The 21,878-nt window shown below is 37.8% G+C and overlaps 1 protein-coding gene across 1 annotated transcript in view; it reads right to left on the reverse strand.

Moving 5' to 3' along the window:
- The window catches only part of PIK3R3 (phosphoinositide-3-kinase regulatory subunit 3), a 141,847-nt gene that overhangs the window by 11,872 nt on the left and 108,097 nt on the right, over window positions 1-21,878 (reverse strand). Inside the window, 4 exon segments of the mRNA XM_053213544.1 lie at window positions 1,696-1,866; window positions 2,289-2,363; window positions 5,315-5,491; window positions 7,937-8,079. Of these exon segments, the coding sequence (XP_053069519.1) occupies window positions 1,696-1,866; window positions 2,289-2,363; window positions 5,315-5,491; window positions 7,937-8,079 (566 nt within the window).

Genomic DNA, 21,878 nt, shown 5'->3' on the forward strand with positions numbered 1-21,878 from the left:
TACTCTGAGACTCGTGACCTAACCTATGGTTAGGTTGAGTCTCTTGCGAAGGTGTACTTTTTCTCCTTCCTTTAGCCTCAGACTTGACCACATTGAGGTCCACAGCAATGTAGATCTCCCTTGCTTATGAAAACTACCTGCAGTCAAATATCATGCTGGCATTCATGCTGAGGATGGCTGTAAGCAAAAGTCTGGCAACACAAAGACTTCCACTTGTTTACCAGCCATTCTGCCTACAGTAATCTCCCAATATACCTAGAACATTTGCTTAAGTAGTTTTTTAGGAGATTCTCATAGCAAAATTCACGTGATTATGTAGTAGGAAGTCACACATGGAACTCACTCATTTTTCCATTTTAATTTGTTAATGACATCATAAAGAAGCTTAAGAAGAAATTGCTTAACTCTACAGCCTTCTCAGGCTGAAGACCTGCAGCCAGCAATGCCTGTATTCATAGGTTAGGGATTCAACTCTGATCCTTATTGCCATTTGGGATAAAAAATTTGATTAGGGATAGATCTAGATCAAAAAGGAAGCAGAAGGCTTGAATGATACTATAAAACAACTAGACCTCACTGACCTATCCAGAACAATACACCTAACAACTGCAGAATACACATTCTTCTCAAGTGCACGTGAAACATCATCCAGGATAGACCAGAGGTTAGGCCACGAGTCTCAATACGTTTAAAACGTTAATACGTCTCAAACGTTGAGAGATATGTTGAAATCTCACATAATATGATTTCTAACCACAATGCAAAGAAACTGGAAATCAAGCGTCCGACTTCAGCTCAGGTCATGATCTCACGGTTTGGGAGTTCGAGCCCCACATTGGGCTCTGTGCTGATAGCTCAGAGCCTGGAGCCTGCACTGGATTCTGTGTCTCCCTCTCTCTCTGCCCCTCCCCCACTCTCATTCTGTCTCTCTCATAAACATTAAAAACTGTTTTCAAAAAGAAAACTAATAGAATAGACTTTTCCAAAGTCATAAAATCATCTTATGGAAAATACCCAATATTTTCTATCAGTACCCCAACAGAATACTATTTAAGTATAAAATTTATATAGTTTTTCTTCTGAAGTAAAAACAGTTCTTAATCAAGCCTTACTTAAACTGACACTGAAGCCCAAATTAGACATGAGGAGACTACTAAAGAATTACGTGATCTTTTCAATTGAAGAACTCACATTACTTTTCACAAATACCTGAAATCCAGTAGTAACATTGCAGGGCCTAATCTACTTACCATTTAAATTAAATTCCCCCAGGCGTGCCTGGGTGGCTCAGTTGGTTAAGCTCTGACTCAGGTTATGATCTCATGGTTTGTGAGTTGGAGCTCCGCAGCATGGGACTCTATGCTGACAGCTTGGAGCCTGGAGCCTGCTTCAGATGCTGTGTCTCCCTCTCTCTGTCTATCCCTCCCCCACTCATTCTCTCTCCCTCTCTCAAAAATGAATAAACATTAAAAAATTTTTTTTTAATTTTTAAAAAAAATTAAAATCCCCTAAAGAATTTCAGATATCATTTCTCCTAAAGCAACAAACTGTTTTCCTTGTACAAATATTAATGGTCTAAGCCATGGGTCCTCATTACTGTACTTGAAATAATTTTAACTGAATTTGATGAGGGGCTGAGTTTCTATTAATCAATGCAAAAGTTTTCAAAAGGTTAACCCCCCAGAGAAGACTTACACCACAGAGCAAGCATAACATCCTTTCTTGCTACTCTCACGAATTAAGAATGCACCATCAGGTTTCCCATAAAGCAAGTCCTCTGCTTGTACTCGATTGATATCCTCAACAAACCAGGTTTTCTCATCATAATGGGGCAGGTTTTCATCTTCCTCATTGATAAAATAGGTCCTAAAAATTAAATGTTAAAATGTTATTCTAACAATCAGGTTACTTTATATCTAAAAGCAAACTCATGAATAAGACACTCTTCTAAATCTTTAACCACAAAATGACAAAGTGAAACAATAATTACTTATATGGTTTTTAACAACTTCATTGTTTGCTATGGTGCAGAAAGCACAAAAATCACATGTCTCATCCAATCAGCTGACACATGAATGTCTGAACGTGCAATGCTTATGCACCTAGGTTTCATGTGGCTCAGCAGGTCTCTGACCTTAAGTACTCTTCAAGTAATTCAATTCAAGAGGTGCAAAGTTCTTGATTCAATGTCCTCAAGTGACAATGAGAACCAGCATTTAACATGTATGAAGAGGGCTCATGTCTTATATTGGGAACAAAACCCTCTGACAGAAAGGTAAATAACTTACTCATCAGCATCTTCATTCTTGATTCCCAGCCAGGCATTTAGGAGTTTCTGTCTGACTCCTTTGTGATTGAGCCATCTGCCAGAGGGAAGACACCAGTGTCAGTATCTGTGCCAACAACTCTGCCCAAAGTAGACATGTCCAAGCCAACCAAATTTCCAGAGTCCAGGAACCTTTTATTTTAACCCATTCCCACTAAGAATGGCCAGAGATTTCCTTAAACTAGTTTCTCCTTAACTTTTCCTTCAACTTTCTGCAAAAAAGCAGAAACACAGGGAGGTACCTGAAATTAGGCACTTACCTCATTTTTCAACTTTCCTGTTCTAGAAGGTTGTACCACCATAAGCACACATACACTTGCACTCAAACAGAGAGTGACATGTGTTTCTGAAATCATTAGTTACATGAGCATGGTGTCACATTAGCAATCTCCACTAAGCCAGAAGACTGAAGTCCTGGATGGCCTACTATATTGAGTTAAACATTCCAAAACAATTTCAAGTCCTATTATTTGCACCTAAGCAAGCCACAAGAAATTCATGGTGACAATCTGAGTAATTAATACAAATTTACTTTATCACTAGGCAAATCATAGTATTTTTAAATATAACCAAACCAACACTTTAGATGCAAAACAACATAAACCATTACATTTAGTTCTTTTGACATGGCCACTGGTCTAAAACTTGAGTATAAAAACTCTTTCATCACCATCCTCCAACCAGGCTCCTGATCACTCAGGTCTCATCATAAACATCATCTCTCTGGGAGGACTGCCCTAATCATCCCAATGAATGCTATCCCCTTGCTATTCTCTATACTTTACCTTATCACCTTCATAGCACTTTCCTGACATTATTTTGTATTTTCACTTATGTTTGTCTTCCCCACTAAAATGTAAGCTGCTTTAAAGAAAGGAGTCTGTCCTGTTGTTCATGTCCCCACTGCTGAAAACAGTGCCAGCACCTAGTAGATATTCAACAAATACCTCCCTAAACACCCTATGTGTCTTTACCACCAGGTGATAATTTATCACACATGATGTGAGCTCTCTTTTATATTTAGCCTACATTATTTGTTAAAGGAGCTTTCAAGGTTTAGTTTGCCATACTTATTCATGCCTCTTGGGATGGTATATTTCTTTTTTTTTTTTAATGTTTATTTTTTTTATTTTTGAGACAGAGACAGAGCATGAATGGGGCAGGGGCAGAGAGAGAGGGAGACACAGAATCGGAAGCAGGCTCCAGTCTCTGAGCCATCAGCCCAGAGCCCGACGCGGGGCTCGAACTCGCGGATCGCAATATCGTGACCTGAGCTGAAGTCGGACGCTTAACCGACTGAGCCACCCAGGCGCCCCAAGGGATGGTATATTTCTTAACCTCATCACTTTCCAGAGAAAACAAGGGCTTCCATTCATTCCATTGGTCCATGGCATAAGTCTTCTTCTTGGGCCTTCCTTCAGTTTCACTATGTGACCAGAACCATATAAGCTTTCCAAGAGCAGACACACCCTAATTTTAGACAAGGGTACTTCCTTGCCTTCTTTCCAAAGTTCTTCTGTATGCTAGGTGTACTTGCTGGACTTTTTTTTTTTTTTTTTTTTTTGGCCACAATAGCAAACTGAAATGATCCCTAAAGAGGAGTTACTAAAAACTATTCAGCACAGCATAGTTGTAATTGTTTGCCCTCAAAAGTTATCACCTTAAATTTTACTCTACTGAAACTCAACAGCTACTGTTCCAACCTCTAAGCTTTTATTTTCTCCCCACTCTCTTTCTCACACAAAGAAACCCTGAAGCCTACAGAAAACCCAGTCAGAGGTTTTTACTCTGTCTTCTGCCATGAGTTTGAATAAAGTTATGTTACATGCTTGAAAGTCACCCATAAACATATTTCATAACATTCATTACCTAGAACAAAACCTAATCTATTTTCCTTTTTCATGGATTCTTTCCTTCTATAAAAGTCATTTGTTCTAAAAATCTAACACCTTGTTCTGATGATATATCTTTTAATCTATATTTAAATAATGTCCCTATATCTAACTAAACCATATAGTTTTCCATAATATTAAATAGTTGGGTTTTAACTATTTAAATCCTTAGGTCAAATTATCTTGCATGCCTGCCATCAGCACATTTCTATTACTTGACTACAGAGTTTCATTTCTTAAATATAAAAACCCTTTAATAGACTGTCCTATATACTTATTTGTAGGCCCCCACTATTAGTGTCCTTGTCTATGCCTATGAGGCGTAGTTTCTATTTCTGTGGTTCTATGTAATCAAAGATTCTGGTTTTTGTATGTAGGTGTCACAGATTATGAGTCTGGAGTTCTCTCTTCTGCAAGAGAGTGGACACAGAATCGAATAGGAGGAAGGCTAATGTCCAGGAGAAGACAAGAGCCCCGAACAGGGGCTTCATCTCCGTATTTATTGGGCTCACGAGGTATTACCCATGTGGTGAACATGAAGAAAACAAGATCTTACACACATGGCCATGGAGAAAACAATCAGTCAGTAATCGTAAACTTGTGTGTGCAAGAAGCAAAGGGTCTGAGGGGCAAATGGAGTTTGTGATTACAAAGTACAATAGTATTCTGGCGTCAGACGGAAAGTAATTTCACTCATGATCCCATTTACAGTATCTCGCTAGCTAACCTTGGGAGTTTTCATCCCATGGTGGTGGCTTTCCACCCTAAGCCCCATTTATAGGCAAACATTATTTCCCCACATATAGGCAAACATTAACCTGTACTTTTTAAGCTACACCACACTGCCCACACCACACCCACCCTCTGAAATTTCCATTTGTACAGACTGGAGTCTAGAATGCTACATTCTGATTTGCCCCACACGCTGACTAGGTAAACTCTGGTATTGCCAACTACTAACCAGGATTGCTTTCCTAAATTCTTATAATCTCACTGGCTGGTTTCTTAATTACAAATCTCTTCTACCTCTGACATGTCTAGTGCCAGCAGTAATGTGGGGCTGGGGTTTTCTCCCATACGGGCTCAGATTACTCACACAAGGTGCTGATCTCGGATCTTGCGCAGCTGGATCAGGTCAGGTTTGATACTGTTCATTTTTTTATCTATTTCTCGGTTGTCCAAAGCTTGTTTCTTCAAATCTTGCTCTAGACGCATTTTGCTATCATGAATCTCACCCAGACGTGATTTCAATTTGTCATAATTCATCATAATTCTGTGAAAACATTTGACATATTAAGGCTAAACCAGGAACCAAACAGAAGCACTCTATAGTATGAGCATAGTCCTAGTATCTTAGGTGTGGTGGATATTTGTTGTTTCTGCCTGGTCCATATCCATTCTCGCTCTTGGTAATGGCACCTTGATGTTCCCTGTAGGTAAGGGCTCCCTGCCCCCATCTCAGAGTCATGATGAATATTCACACAACCCAGCCTGGGCAATAAAAGTATTCCACCATTACATCCTATCGCCACACTCAGACCACAGTTACTAGTTCAGGAATGAGAATAAATACCCAAATTGACCCAATGAGAGTCAATTCTAGGACTTTTGCTAGAACTATTATAAACAGAGATTCTCTCTTTCCACTCAATTGCTAAGTTATAAATATGTGATTCTAGGACTCCCAGCAGCTATACCACCAACCTCATAGGGAAAGCCTGCCTAAGGATGAAGCCAACACAGAGAAAACCTAAGGCAAAATACAGGGTATAAGAGAGAATACTGATGACCTTGTTTGGGCCCTGGATCCAGCCATGACTAAACAAGTAAAGCTCTTTGTATGATATTCAAGAGGTAGCACAATATAACAGTTAAGAGCAACAGCTTTGGAGTCAGGCTGCCTAAGTTTGAATCTCTGCCCTGCCACTTGTGTGGCTATGGGCAAGTTACCTAACCTCTTTGTGCCTTTATCTCCTCATTTGTTTAAATGGGCCCTATAATAGTACCTACTTCACTAAATTATTATGTGAATTAAATGTAGTAATACATCTAAAAGGACTAAACAGTGCCTGGTACATCCTGGTAAGCACTCAGCAGATAATGGCCCTAAGCTTTTCTAGCACACAAAGTTTTGCTGTGCTCTGAAGACAAGTGTCTGTGTCACTCATTTGTCACTTAATATAATACATGGTTTTATATTCATGTTAAAACTTCTTCATCAGATACTTTACCTCCCTTTGCAACTGAACCACAAGTTCTTTTCTATTTCTTCATCTTAATAATAATGCCATTTATTGATATCATATGCCAACATACATACACACACATGCCTTTCTGCAACGTAAGTATACATGTATGTGTCTATCACTTGATTCTCAACGCATTTCAAAAAGATATTATCCAGTTTACGGAGGAGGAAATGGGCTTAGAGAATTAAGTAACTTACCCAAGGTTACACAACTAGTACGTGGTCAATACAGAATCCAAGCCCATGGTTTTAATGGTTTTAACCATTAAGCTATCCTGCCTCAACAGCACTTAGCCCTATTCTTATGCACACAGAAGTTCACTGACACTTTGATACTAGTAATGAGAAGTAATTATGCCTTTCCCTTGCAAATGATTCATTTTTATCTACTATCCACTTTTTCATTCCTCATCCCACTGTTAACTTGGCTCGGTCTCCCAATATTCCACTAAATTTGCTATGATAAAGGCTTCCAATATCCTTTTAGTTGCCAGACCCAATATTTCTCAGGCTGCACACTCTCTGTGTAATCTCATTCTTGTATAACTTTACACTTATAACCTTAGTATAACCTACACACTTATGCCTCCCAAATCCTTTCTGTACCTTGAGTTCCAAAACCAAATAACCAGCTGCCTGCTTCTCAGACAACTCCATTTGGTTTCTCACAGGAACTTCAAATTCATTGGTTCCAACCCTGAACCTTCCTCACGTACTTTCTATTTTAGTAAATAACACCATTCCTTAGTCTAAGAAATAATCTAGGAATCCTAGAAATCTAGGAGTAATCTTTGACTTCTCCCACACCTACCATATCTAGTCAGGTATCAAGTCCTCAGTATTTCCATTAATTCCCCCTCCTTTCCTGCCATTGCTCTGGTTCAGGCCCTCACCATCATTTAACCTGATGACCACAAACACTGCAGTCACCTGCAAGAGTCAAGCTGGTCTTCCTGCCCATAGTCTTGTTCAGCCTCCAATTTATTCTCAGACTGCTGCTGTTTATTTTCAGTTCAACAAATATTCAGTGAGCATCACCATGTACGTTCAGGTACCATAACAGATGCTGGAGCTATCAGGGAAAATAAGCCACCATCCTTATTTCACCAACAAGCTTGCAGTTTAGTGGGTGTGACATTTGGCAAAGTCACGGTAGGAATCAGGACCAGATACTGTAGGGGTAGGGACAAAAAGCTCCTAAACCAGTCTAGAAAATCAGGGAAATTTTTCTTAAAAAAGTCATGTGTAAGCTAAATCCTAAAGGATGAGCAGGAGTTAAAAATTTGGAAGGACATAGAAGGAACACAGAACAGAGGCAGTTCAATTTGGTGCCATTAGTGGGAACAGCAAATAGTTCCATATAGCAGGACTGTGAAGTTTACAAGGGTAAAAGCAGACACAACAGAGATTATTGGGGAAGAAAAGAAGTCTCATCTCATTGATGCACTTAGAAGTGTTAGATAGATTTACCGTTCAATTTCCTTTTCATTCCCCTCTCTGCGAAATCGCTCGATATATTCTTTGCTATGCTGTTCTTGTGTGTGACACTGCTCTTCAAATATTTTAATTGTTTCATTAAAAGCTTCTATTGCAGTCCTTTTCATCTGTATTTCCTACAAAGGAGAAAAAGAAAAGACATACACTTTATCTTTTTTTTTTTTCTGGTAACCTTGGTCTTAAATCTTGTAATTCTAATTACAATTCCATAGAAAATGAAAGATGGCTAAAACAACTCTTACTTATTTAACTCCCACCCTTAATACTTATATGCAAACTACATCACTCAAACCCTAAAATAGAAGAAAAAAACTATTACTTGAAATATAGCTGAGATCCACAAAAAGGCCTGAGTTGCTTAGATTAACCCTAAACACTTTCAGATATTTTTTTTAATGTTTGTTTATTTTGATATAGAGAGAAAACATGTGTGCACAAGCGGAAGAGAGGAAGAGAGAGAATCCCAAGGAGGCTCCATGCTGTCAGAGCAGAGCCCAACAAGGGGCTCAATCTCACAAACCGTGAGATCATGACCTGAGTTGAAATCAAGAGTCCAATGCTTAACCGACTGAGCCACCCAAGTGCCCTGAACACTTTGAAGACAAAGATAAAATTATGTTTTTGCACTCATTGTAGTGCTGACCTCCAAAAGGCGCTGAAGAAGTGAATGGATACAGTGGAGGAGTCCATACACCAACGTACAAAGCCTTATTCCCAGAAAAGTCCTATAGAGTCTATTTATTATTATCATTTCTAAAACATGTAGTTTTTCTAAACAGATTCATCAGTAGATTAATCTCAGAAGCAGAAAATGAGGGGTGCCTGGATGGTTCAATCAGTAGAGCATCAGACGCTTAACCTCAGGGTTATACATTTGAGCCCCACATTGGGCATAGAAATTACTTAACAATAAAAAAAATCTTAAATTTTTTTTTAATGTTTATTCTTGAGAGAGACAGAGACAGAGCATGAGTCGGGGAGGGGCAGAGAGAGAGGGAGACAAATCTGAAGCAACTTCCAGGCCCCACACTGCCAGCACAGAGCCCAACACAGGGTTCAAACCCACGAACTGTGAGATCATGACCTGATCCAAAGTCGGACACTTAACCGACTGAGCCACCCAGACGCTCCCCAAAAAATCTTTAAAAAGAAAAGGTAAAGCAGAAAATGAAAGGGGGAAGAATAGCAGCTAAGTCAGATGCAGAGGAGCATCTGGGTGGCTCAGTAGGTTAAACGTCTGACTTCGGCTCAGGTCATGATTCCAAGGTTTGGGAGTTCGAGCCCTACATCAGGCACTCTACTGTCAGCGCACAGCCTGTTTCAGATCTTCTGTCCCCCTCTCTCTGCCCCTCCCCTGCTGATTTGCTCTCTCTCTCTCTCAAAATAAATAAACTTAAAAAAAACAAAATTATATGCAGAATAAGATGAAAAACTAAAAACTTCACAAACAAATGCCCAGTAGGCTAAGCCATTTAGCACTAGGATAAGTAGTCCTATACATTTTGATGAGCTCTGAGGTTTTTTTTAGACTTCAGCATCTGAACTCAGATTCCCCCAAATCTTCAGAGGGTTAAAATTTTGTACAATTTATATTAGAAAGTCAAGAAATATTTTAAAGGTCTAGAAAATTGCTATCCTGAATATTTACAGTTTTTAAAGTTTGGTGTTTATGGGATAATTCCTCAAAACTATCCAGCATTGATTAATTTTAACAAATGATTACCGAGAATCCACTATACAGAAAGTACAGTCTGGTGGTAAAGAGATTAATAAAACATGAAGCCTGCCCTCCAGGTTTCAGAACACACAGGTGAAACAGATTTCCGAACTCTGATAAGGTTTTGTTCCATGTCATGGCAGAGACAATCAAATCAGGGTGAATTACTTCTTTACAGAGGCTTCATGGAGGCTACAAGAACCTTATGATGTTCCATATGCTTGAAGTTATACATATCTCAAATAGTGCTGTAAACTTATTGGAATGCCCATATCTAAATATCTAGCTACAAATTCTGCAACTCTCAAATTACAGTGGAGGGTCTTGGCTCCCTTGCAAGATCAAAAATTACCTATGAAGCCCTGGCCCTATATCCTTAAAGAAGACACTAATAATTCAGACTTTACTATAACTGGTGTTTGTGTTGGTAGGTAAAGCAGCAAAGGGAAAATATTTATAGCATTGCCGAAGCAGCAGCTGCCCCATAAACAATGTCACAATACCCACCACAAAAAAACTGTAAATCTACCTATATCTACACCCCTTCTCTCCTTTCTCCTCTCCAGCCCTTCTTATGGTTCCTTCTCATCAGCATACAAACAGGTTCTAGTAACACCACTTTGAAAAAATAATCCCTTAACCCTAAATTCTCTTCCAGTCAATTAAGTTCCTTGAACAAACTATCTATATAGGCTGTCTCTCTTTCCTCATCTCTCATTCTCACTCCAACTCACTCTTTTCTGGCTTCTGTACCTACCATTCCACAGAGACTGTCTTTCCAAGGTTATCAATGATCTCATTGCCCAATTCCTGTCCCCTATCCCAATCCATCCCTAAATCCTATCAATTCCTCCTAATTACATGTAATCCAGATGTCAAATATCCCCACATGCAATCTATTCTCATCCTGTGCCAACTATGACTCAGGATACACCATCTCTTCCCATTCTCTGGGAAGAATTCACTTCCAACAAAGCAATCCAAATTTTATCTAAGGTTTCACAGAAACCTTAGGCAGTCTATAACACTTATAAATATTGAAACATTTATAAACAGAGGAGATCAATTCTTTAACTTCCCTTTAACACTCACTATCCTCACTGTCCCAGCACATCTCCTGTACTGCTAATAATCACTGGATATTCCTCTTCCTCCACCTCCCAAAGCCTTAAACCTCATGGCTCTTCTCTGCTCAGCCATCTTACGTCTTTCTCTCAGTTCTCGCACACCCAGATTTAGCCCTCTCCTAGCTTCAACTTAGTGGTTTTTGCAATTTCCTCCATCTACTCCCATACCCAGCTCCCCAACCAAGGATTCCAAGTCCAGAATACAGTCTCACACCAGCTGCTCAGAACTCATACTCTGTGGTTAAATCCCCAGTTTACTGAGCATGCGGACAACATGTGGAGCCTTCTTCACTTCCTCCAGTCATGACAAGAAAGCGGAAATGCAGTTCTAGGGGCACCTGGGTGACTCAGTCACTTAAGCATCTGACTCTTGATTTCAGCTCAGGTCATGATCCTCACAGTTGGTAAGATCAAGCCCCACATCGGGCTCTGAGCTGACAGTATGGCACCTGCTTGAGATTCTCTCCCTCTTTCTCTGCTGTTCCCCAGCTCATGTGCACACCTTGTTGAGATGACAACCTTTGAGCAAAGACTTGAAGGAGGGGAGGGGGTTAGCCAGCTGACTATCTGGGCAGGCGGTGCAGTGGGGGAGTGTTTCAGGCAAGGAAGTGGCCAGTAAAACACTCAAAGGTAGGAAGCAGGTCTAGTATATTCGAAGAACAGCAAAGAGGATAGCATGGTTGGAGAAGAGAGAAGTAATGAGGCCAGAGAGGAAGAGGAGCGCAGATTATGCTGGGCACTGTAGAAAGCACTCTGGCTTTCCTATGTGTAAACCGTGGAACCACAGACAGGTGTTAAAGGAGTACTGTGATCCTACCTAGGTTTTACAAGTATAGGTTTCCCCTACATAGAGTTCCTATGAAACCTTTCACAAGCCAAAATGGCATAAAGCAAAGAAACAATTAACATTAATTTACATGGAAAAAATTTTTGCAGTGTTCCCAAACTCAAAAAATAACTTCTCTTAGGCTTTTTTTTCTGAATACCTTAGGACACATCTTACTAACAGGTGCACAAAGTAAATGGAGAGAAGCACAGATGCTCACAGACACAGTTCAAAGCTATAGTGGCTTGATGCTGAGATGCTGAGTGTAGTTCCCGGGGACGGAACTTGGCAGCACCATTCCCACTGCTTGGGGTGCACACTGCCTTTGTAATAGCTTGATGCAAAACAAACTCTGAATGCTATTGTCACTTTTTGCCTTTTTTTGTAAAAGCAGAACTCTTCAGATTTATTTCAGTTAGTGAAAACGAGTACTAATGTAGGTCTTTCATAAAAGCCAAGTGGTGTAATGAGAACTTGCAAAATGCAGGGCACACCTGCATCTCCTAGCTGCTCTGTTGAGAACTGATCAGGGAGAGTGAAGCATGGATAAGGGCAAGAAGATCAGTTAGGAGGTTTCTGTGGTAAATCAAAGTAAGAAATGATAGTGACTTAGATCAAGGTATCAGCAGTGGATGTGAGGAGAAGGGGTTGCATTCTGGCTATATTCTAAAGGTAAAGTCAACAGAAATTCTTACTGGATTTGATGGAAGGTGTACAAGAAAGAGTCTGGGATGGCTTCAAGGCTTTTGACCTAAGAGAGGACATGACTTCTCTCAACTCCGACAGGTAAGGCAAAGGATAGAACAGCCCTGAGTTCAATTTTGTTCATGAGTTCAGTTTGACATGTTAAGTCTGAGAGATATCTATTAAACATCCAAGTGGAGCTGTTGGAAAGGCAATTGGATATATATGAGTCTACAATTAAGAGAAGTTAGAAGAAGCAGAGACATAAATTTGGGAGTTACCAGCATACAGATCATATATAAAGCCATGAGGCTGTTTGAGATCACCAGAGAGTGAATAAATAACCAGAAAAAAGAAAAGGCCCAAGGTCAAAGATGAGAAATCAGCAAAGATGACCAAGAAGGAACCAACAGGGAGGTCAAACTCTCCGTTCTCAGTTGTCTCTGGTTATTTCCAGATCTGGAAATTCCATTTATAATTTTTATTATGGTTTTCTGTTCCACCTCTTATCTACAGAAATAATCGTATTGTTTTTGCATACAGCCATGTGTTTTCAATGTTTACCAATTTTTTAGTATGAGATAATGTAAGTGCATAAAAAAAATGCAGAGCTTAACAAATTATTATAAAATGAACATTCACAACTAGCAACCCCAGAAATTCCTTGTGTATCCTTTCTGGATCATAACTCCCTGTCTCTGCCCACTCTACTTCCCCCACCTTGGTAATAACACTATCCTGCCCTTTATGAGGATCATTTCCTTGTTATTCTTTATGATTTTACCACTTTATGTTCCCAACCAAAATAAAAAAGTTAACGTTTACCTTGTTTTGTACCTTCTATGAATAGACCCATAGAATATGTATATGTATTCCTTCACTCAATATTCTTTGTGAGATTAAACAGTGTTATATGTTGCCCTTTAAATAAATATACACACACAAATATAGTCATCCATCATTGTTTTGTTTGATGGAGAGAAAAGGGATCAAAACATGCCTTTTTGGCTAATGTACATTGTGTTTGACAAATGCTGTCAGAGTACTTCAACCTTGTGTAGAACAGAGTCTCATCTCTCCCTCTGTGCTTCTAGAGTCAAGCACAGTATCATGCCTAGATGCTACAAAGGAACCGAGTTTGAATTTAGGAGATTTATAATCTAATCTTGGTAATGTTAAAAACTGGTTATGTCCCTTAAGAGAGTCTTTCTATGCTTTAAGTTCCCATCTATAAAATGGAGATAATGGCAACCCCAACTATATTTGAGAGAGAGAGAGAGAGAGAGTGAGAGAGAGAGAGAGAGAGAGAGAGAATGAATGACAAAAGGATAGAAAGAAATGGAAACAGGGAATCAGGGAAAAAAAAAAGGTGGGGTGGGGGGACTATACATCCAAAAACATTTACTGAATACATTAGTCTAGCCATGATATATTTTAACAATAAATGATAGTATACCACATACATTTTTTTCCTACCTTGCTTTTTTTACTTAATGTATCTTAGAAATCACTCAGAATCAGTAAATATAGACCTTACCTCATTTTTTGATGGTAATAGAATAACTGCATATCATTTTGTTTTTTTAAAAAAGGTCATTTTTGTTATATATATTATTGTTATTAATGTGTATAGTATTTCTATTATTTCCTCCTTTCTGTTTTTAACTGTAGTTTTCCCAAATCCTGTTAATTCTATCACCACAAACATTCCAGCATATTTTTACAAAGTTTCCCTTCAGGTTAGTGAGTACACCCACAGCTGAAATCACTGTTCACACACTTCTACATGCTGTTTCCTTTGCCTGCAACTATACCATAAGCATTTCTCAGGTCATTAGGAATTCCTAAAAAGCACATAGTTAGCAGCAGTTGACTCCAAGAAATCAGGACTTTTATTCTGTATGCAATAATTCATAATAATTCAGCAATAACTTATACTGAATTTAATAATTCAGCAATAATCTATATTGAATTTAGCATACATATTTATATAACCTTTGTACTTTTTAAAAATCAAAGTTAAAATAATTTCTGAAAACCTATTTTAATAGTTGTATAATGTTCTATTATATGTATGATCATTTCACCATCCCCTAATGTTGCCCACTTATGTTGATTCAATCTAAAGAGGCTTCAGTAAATTTTTCCCCATTCTACCCGAAACACTGGCCTCATCACAGATAATTCATCTGGAAAAGCTAAAGGAATACAGAGAGAAAATGAAATTAGCAGGGTAAAAAAGCATACACACACAGGCACACCAGAGATATAGCTCAAGTATCATGAAGAAAGAAAAAGTATTAAGATCATTCTGAATAACTAATTAATAAAATTAAACCTGAAAATAAAATGGAAGTAAACTTCTCATATAGGAAAATAGACCATTACAGCATTTCTGGCTGTAATCCCATACCTTTTCCCAGTCAGTACTATATCTCATTCCTAATCTGTAATCCTCATAGGGTAGTATCCCCTAATACCCTCTTCAGGGTTGCAGTATCTACCTTAACACTGCCCACCATGGACACTATGCTGGAAATAAGATCAGTGGCTATGAGGCTGGAAAAATCAAAAATATAAATACTAGGGTCAAACAGGAAACCGTGAGTTACAGTTATACTAGAATAGCTCCCTGCTGACTACACCTTCCACAGATAACTATAAACTATAGACAAAGATATAAGAAACATGTATTTCACATTATAGTCAAATTGTCAAAAGAGAATCTTGAAAGAAGCAAGAGAGAAGAAATGTGTCATGTACAAAGATCTTCAATAAAATTAATAGCTGTTTTCCTGTCAGAAACCATGGAGGCCAGAAGGCGGTGGGATGGCATAGAAATCTTAAAAGAAAAAAAACTGTCAACCAAGAAGTCTATATTCAAGCAGTACTATCCTTCAACTAGAAAAAGAAGAGCAAACTAAACCCAAAGCTAGCAGAAGGAAATAATAAAGATTAAAAAGGTAAATGAAATAGAAAATAGAAAAGTAGAGAAAATCAACAAAACTAAAAAGCGGTTCTTAACAAGATCACCAAAATTGACAAACCTTTAGTTAGATTAAGGGAAAAAAAAGACTCAAATTACTAAATTGTTAAGTTTAAAGGGGGCCATACTACCCGCTTTACAGAAATAAAAATTGTTAAGAGAATGCTGCATAAAATTTATGCCAATAGACTGGATAACCTAGATGAAATGGACAAATTCCTAGAAACACACAACTACCAAAACTGACTCAAAAAGAAAATCTAAATAGACCAAGAATCAATAAGAAAATTGAAGCAGTAATCAAAAACTTCCCAACAAAGGAAAGCCCAGGATCAGATAGCTTCACTAGTGAAGTTTACCAAACATTTAAAGAAGAATTAACACCAACCCTTCCCAAAAACTAGAAGGAGGAAGGAACACTTGTTAACTCATTCACAAGGCCATCATTACTCTGATCCTGAAGCTAAATCAAGAGACTGCAAGAAAACTACAGAACAACATGCCTTTTGAATACAGATGCAAAAATCCTCAACAAAATACTAGTCAACTAAATTTAGCAGCGTATTGAAAGGACTTTAACTGTATACGATTACCACATGGAATTTATCCCAGGAATGCAAGGGTGGTTCAACATACGAAAATCAGTCAATACACAACATTAATAGGCTGAAGGAAAAAAAAAAACCACGATCATCTTAATTGATGCAGACAAAACATCTGACAAAATCCAACATCCTTGCATGATAAAAACCATAAACTAGAAATAAAAGGAAACTTCTTCATCATATAAAGGCCATTGTTACAGATTGAATTGTGTTCCCACATAAGATATGATCAGTCCTAATCCTCAGGACCTTAGAATGTGATCTTACTAGGAAAGAGAGTCTTTAGTGAATTAAGATGAGGTGATACTGGAAGTAGATGGGCCCTAATCCAATGACTGGTTAGTATCCTTATAAAAAAGAAAGCAGAGACACAGAGGGAGAATGCTACTGATAATGAAGGCATAAACAGAAGTGGTATGTCCAACCCAAAGAATGCCAAGGACTGCCAGCAACCAACAGAAGCTAAGAAAAACAAGGAATGGTCTTCCCCAGAGCCTCCAGAAAGAGAGGGCCCTACCAACACCTTGATTTTGGACTTGGAGTCCCTAGAACAGTGAAACAATAAATTTGTTGTTTTAGGACACCCAGTTTGTTGTACTTTGTTTTTGTTTTTTGGGTTTTTTAAAAAAATTTCTTTTAATTTTTATTCATCCTTGGGAGACACAGAGTGAGTGGGGGAGGGGCAGAGAGAGAGGGAGACAGAATCCAAAGCAGGCTCTAGGCTCTGAGCTGTCAGCACAGAGCCCAACACGGTGCTCAAACCCATGAACCACGAGATCATGACCTGAGCTGAAGTCGGATGCTCAACCGACTGAGCCACCCAGGTACCTCTTGTGTGTTGTACTTTGTTACAACAGACCTAGGAAACTAATACAGCTATATATAAAAAACACAAGCTTAACATCATACTCAATGGTGAAATGGGCTAACTTTCTCCTAAGTCATGAAGGAGACAAGGATATCCATCCACTTTCTCCACTTTTATTTAACAAAGTACTTAAAGTTCTAGCCAAAGCAATTAGGCAATGAAAAGAAATATGGGACATTCATGGGGCATCTGGGTGGCTCAGTCAGTTGAGTGTCTGACTTCGGCTCGGGTCATGATCTCATGGTTTGTGGGTTCAGGCCCTGCGTCGGGCTCTGTGCTGTCAGCTCAGAGCCTGGAGCCTGCTTCGAATTATGTGTCTCCCTCTCTCTCTTCCCCTCCCCCACTCACACTCTGTCACTCGCTCACTCTCTCTCTCACAAATAAATAAACATTAAAAAATTAAAAAAAAAATACAGGACATTCATATTGGAGAGGAAGAAGTAAAATTATCTCAAATGACATTATCTTATAGGTACAAAACCCTAAAGAATCCATCAAAAACTGTTAGAGCTAATAAATTTAGCAAAGTTGCAGAATACAAAATCAACACACAAAATCAACTGTATTCTATACACTAGCAACTGTGTATAGAATATTCTGTATTCTATATACTAGCAGGGAAAGTAAGGATATAATCCCATCAACAACAGCATCAAAAAGAATAAAATATTTAGGAATAAATTTAACCAAGGAGGTAAGAAACTCATACACTGAAAACTATAAAACAATACTGAAAGAAATTAAAGAAGACATACATAAATGGAAAGACATCTCCTTGTTCATGGATTGGAAGACTTAATATTGTTAAGATAACAATACTTACCCAAAATAATATACAGATTCAATGCAATCTCTATCAAAATCCCAACTGCATTTTTTTTACAGAAACAGAAAAACTCAACCTCAAATTCATATGGAATTGAAAGGGACCTAGAATAGCCAAAACAATCTTGAAAAAGAACGAAGTTGGAAGATTCACACCTGCTGATTTCAAAGCTTATTAAGAAGCTATGTTAATAGTTTAACATATTTTGAATATGGTAATGACATAAAGATAGACATGCAGACCAAGAGAGTGCAACAGGAAGCCCAAAAATAAACCCTCACACCTATGATCTATGTCTCAATTCAGTAAATATCCCAAGACCATTCAATGGAGAAATGGTGTTGGGACTACAGTGCAGGGAAAATGTATTTTCACATGTACAACAATAAAGCTGGGACCTTAACTCACATCACATATAAAAGTTAACTCAAAATGGATCAAAGACCTAAATTTAAGAGTAAAAACAATAAACTCTTAGAAGTAAACACTGGAGAAAATATGACATTGGATTTGGCAACAACTTCATGAATATAACAAAAGCATAGGCAACAAAAGAAAAAAATTGGACTTCATCAAAATTAAGAACATTTGCACATCAAAGGATGATATTAAAAAAGCAAAACAACAACCTACAAAATGGGGAAAATATCTGATAATCATAGATCTGATAAGGGATTAAAAAAAAAAGCTCCAAGGGGGGTGCCTCGGTGGTTCAGTCGGTTAAGCAGCTGACTCTTGGTTTCGGCTCAGGTCATGATCTCATGGTTCATGAGTTTGAGTCTCACATCTGGCTTTGCACTTAGCGTGGAACCTGCTTGGGATTCTCTCTGTCTCCCTCTCTCTGTGCCCCTCCCCCACTCACATTCTCTCTCAAAATAAATAAACATTAAAAAAAAAAAATTCCTTTAAAAAAAAAAATTCCTAAAACTCAACAATAACAAAAACAATATTACTTCATGACTACTAGGGTGGGTATAAAAAAATTAAAGATTAAAAAAAAATAGTAACAAGTCTTAGAATGTGGAAAAACTGGAATCTTCATGCATTAATGGTAGGAATGTAAAATAGTTTTGCCAGCGTGGAAAACAGTTTGTCAGTTTCTTAAAAGGTTAAACATAGTACCATATGATCCAGCAATTCCACTCCTAGGTATATATCCAAAAGAAATGAAAGCAGAGACTTGAACAGTTATTTGCACACCAGGTTCATAAGCAGGATTATTCACAATGGCTGCAAACTGGAAAATGACCCAATGCCATCAACAGATGAATGGATAAACAAAATGCCATATTCCCCTTCAAATGCAATATCATTCAGCCATAAAAAGTGACATTTTGATATATGCTACAACATGTATTTTCCTTGAAAACATTGTAATAAGTGAAGTAAGCCAAAGAACAATTATTATATGATTTCATTTATATAAGGTACTTAGAATAGGCAAATATTACAAGAATGAATTATGGGGGTAACATAGGTAAATATAAAATATATGGTAACAATAAGAGATAAAAACAGAATGATATAAAACAGGGTTATTATATTTAGATGCTACATGACACGATATGAAGTTAAATAACTATGATTAAGAATGCATGCTGTAATCCTTAGAACAACTTCCTATGGGGGAAAAAAAAGACAGTCATAGCAAAAAAGCCAGATGAGGAATCAAAATGGAATACTAAAAAATGTTTGACCCAGGGGTGCCTGGGTGACTCAGTCAGTTAAGTGTCCAACTTCGGCTCAGGTCATGATCTCACAGTTTGTGGGTTCGAGCCCCGCATCAGGCTCTGTGCTGACAGCTCAGAGCCTGGAGTCTGCTTCAGATTCTGTGTGTGTGTCTCTCTCTCTGCCCTTCCCCTGCTTATGCTCTCTCTCAAAAATAGACATTAAAAAAAAAAATGTTTGACCCAAAAGACAACCGTGAAAGAGTTGCTGAGGAACAAAAAACAGATAAAGCAAATAGAAAACAAATAGCAAAAAAGTAAACATAAACCCAACCATACCAATAATTATAAGACATACAAATGGATTACACTCTCCAATTAAAAGGCAGAAATTGTCAGGCTGGATTTTTTACAAAGCCATACCCAACTATATATTATTATCTATAAGAGATGCACTTTAACTATAATATAGACACAAACAGATGGAAAATAAAAGGACAGAAAGAGATATATCCTGAAAATAACAAGTATATGAAAGCTGATGGGGATATACTAGAAAAAGTAGACTTTAAGACCAGGAGGATTACCAGATATAAAGAGGAACATTTCATATTGATAAAGGAAAAAATTACTATAAATATGTAAGCACTTAATACAATTTCAATACACATAAAGCAAAAGCTAACAAAACTAAAAAGATAAACAGACAAACCTACAATTGTAAGTAGAGACTTTAAGATTCCTTCTAATTAACTGAAAGTACAGGCAAAAAAGAAAATTCAGTAAAGATATGGAATATCTGAATGACACTATGAATCACCTTGACCAAACTGATACTTGGAGAGGACTACACCAACAACTACAAGGGCACTATCCCAACAACTTTACTAGTCTTTGTCAGTGCACAAGTTTACTAAGATAAGGCAGGTTAACTAGGTCGTAAGTCAATAAATTTCAAAACACTGTAACCTTAATGAATATGTTCACTGACTACAGTGAATTAGAAGATATACTAGAATATATCTAGAGAAGCCTCAAATATTTAGAAATTGAAGAACATATGGCCAAAGAAGAAATCACAAGGGAAATTAGAAAATATTTAAAACTGAATAAGGAAAATAACAGTATAACAAAATTTGTAGGATGCACCTATAGCAGTGCTTAGAAGGAAATTTATAGCTTTAAGTGCTTATATTAGAAAATAAAGTTTTGGGGGCACCTGGATGGCTCAGTCAGTTAAGCATCCGACCTCGGCTCAGGTGATGATCTTGCGGTTCACCCACTTCAGGTGAGCGGCAGCCCTGCTTTGGGGGAACTTGAGCCCCACTTCGGGGCTCCGCACTCTCTCTGCCTCTCTGTCTGTCCCTCACTCACTCGTGCTCTCTCCCTCTCTCAAAATAAATAAATGAATGAATGAATAAATAACTGTAAAAAAAAAAAGTTTTAAAGCCAGTGAACAAAATTCACCGCAAGCTAGTAAAAGAAGAGCAAATTAAATTGAAAGCAAAAATAAAAATAAAAAGGAAATAATAAAGAGCAGTAATAATAACACAATAGAAAACAAACACTAGAAAAAACCCACTTACTGTTATGTTCGATAAAGGACTCAGGCAAGTTATTACTGCACTGAGGATTCACTATGAATTTAGTAGAATGGACTAATGCCACCATAACATGGACTAATCAACATAGACTAAAGCTTCTGTAAGTTATTTGACGTTCAAATAACCTGTGTTTCAAAAGAATGTGCATAAGAAACCCAGTTAGATATATTTTCTTAGGCCACCAATGACCCAAATACTGCAATGGATAAACTCCCCTGAAGACTTGCACCTTCATAAAAATTCCTAGCACCTTTTATATATTATATAATAACTTAGGGCAAATTAAGCCAATCCAAATGTAACTAAAAAAAATCAAAAACAGTTCTAGGAAAAGAACTAGGAAAAAACAGATCTAGGAAAAGAACTAGGTTACTCTTCAGAATTTTGTTCTATCACATATATAAGATAAAAGAAATATTATTAAGCTTTATGATCCAGAAACTGTGTGGTTAAGACTAGTAGTGGTCTTGGGCGTCTGGGTAGCTCAGTTGCTTGGGCATCTGATTCTTGATTTCGGCTCAAGTCATGATCTCATGGTTTGGGAGTTCGAGCCCCGAGTCAGGCTCTGCAGTGATAGAGGATTCTCTCTCTACCCCTCCCCAGCTCATGGCATTTTCTCTCTCTCTCTCTCAAAATAAATTTTAAAAATAAATAAAATAAACTTAAAAAAAAAAAAACTACCAGTGGTCTCATAATTACATTAGTTCCTTCTTCCTCAGAAAACTCTCAAATATTAGTCGGGCACACCTGACCAAATAACTAGCTTTCTTCACCTCCACTACAGCGTTGTGACCTGCAGCTGCCTTGCCAGTAGGATGAAAGTAGAAGCAGTGTGTACTTCTTCTAGGAAGTAGCCTTAAAAACAGGAAACTGCTTTCTGTTTCTATTCTTCCTTCTTGTTTGCTAGAATATTGTTGTGATGACTGATACTGGAGTAAGCCAACTTCTACAGATAGCAAAGCATCAAAACAGAAGAACCCTAACCCCTAATGACTGTGGAGTTGA

This window comes from Acinonyx jubatus, chromosome C1, assembly GCF_027475565.1.
Source record: "Acinonyx jubatus isolate Ajub_Pintada_27869175 chromosome C1, VMU_Ajub_asm_v1.0, whole genome shotgun sequence".
Taxonomy (NCBI): Eukaryota; Metazoa; Chordata; class Mammalia; order Carnivora; family Felidae; genus Acinonyx; species Acinonyx jubatus.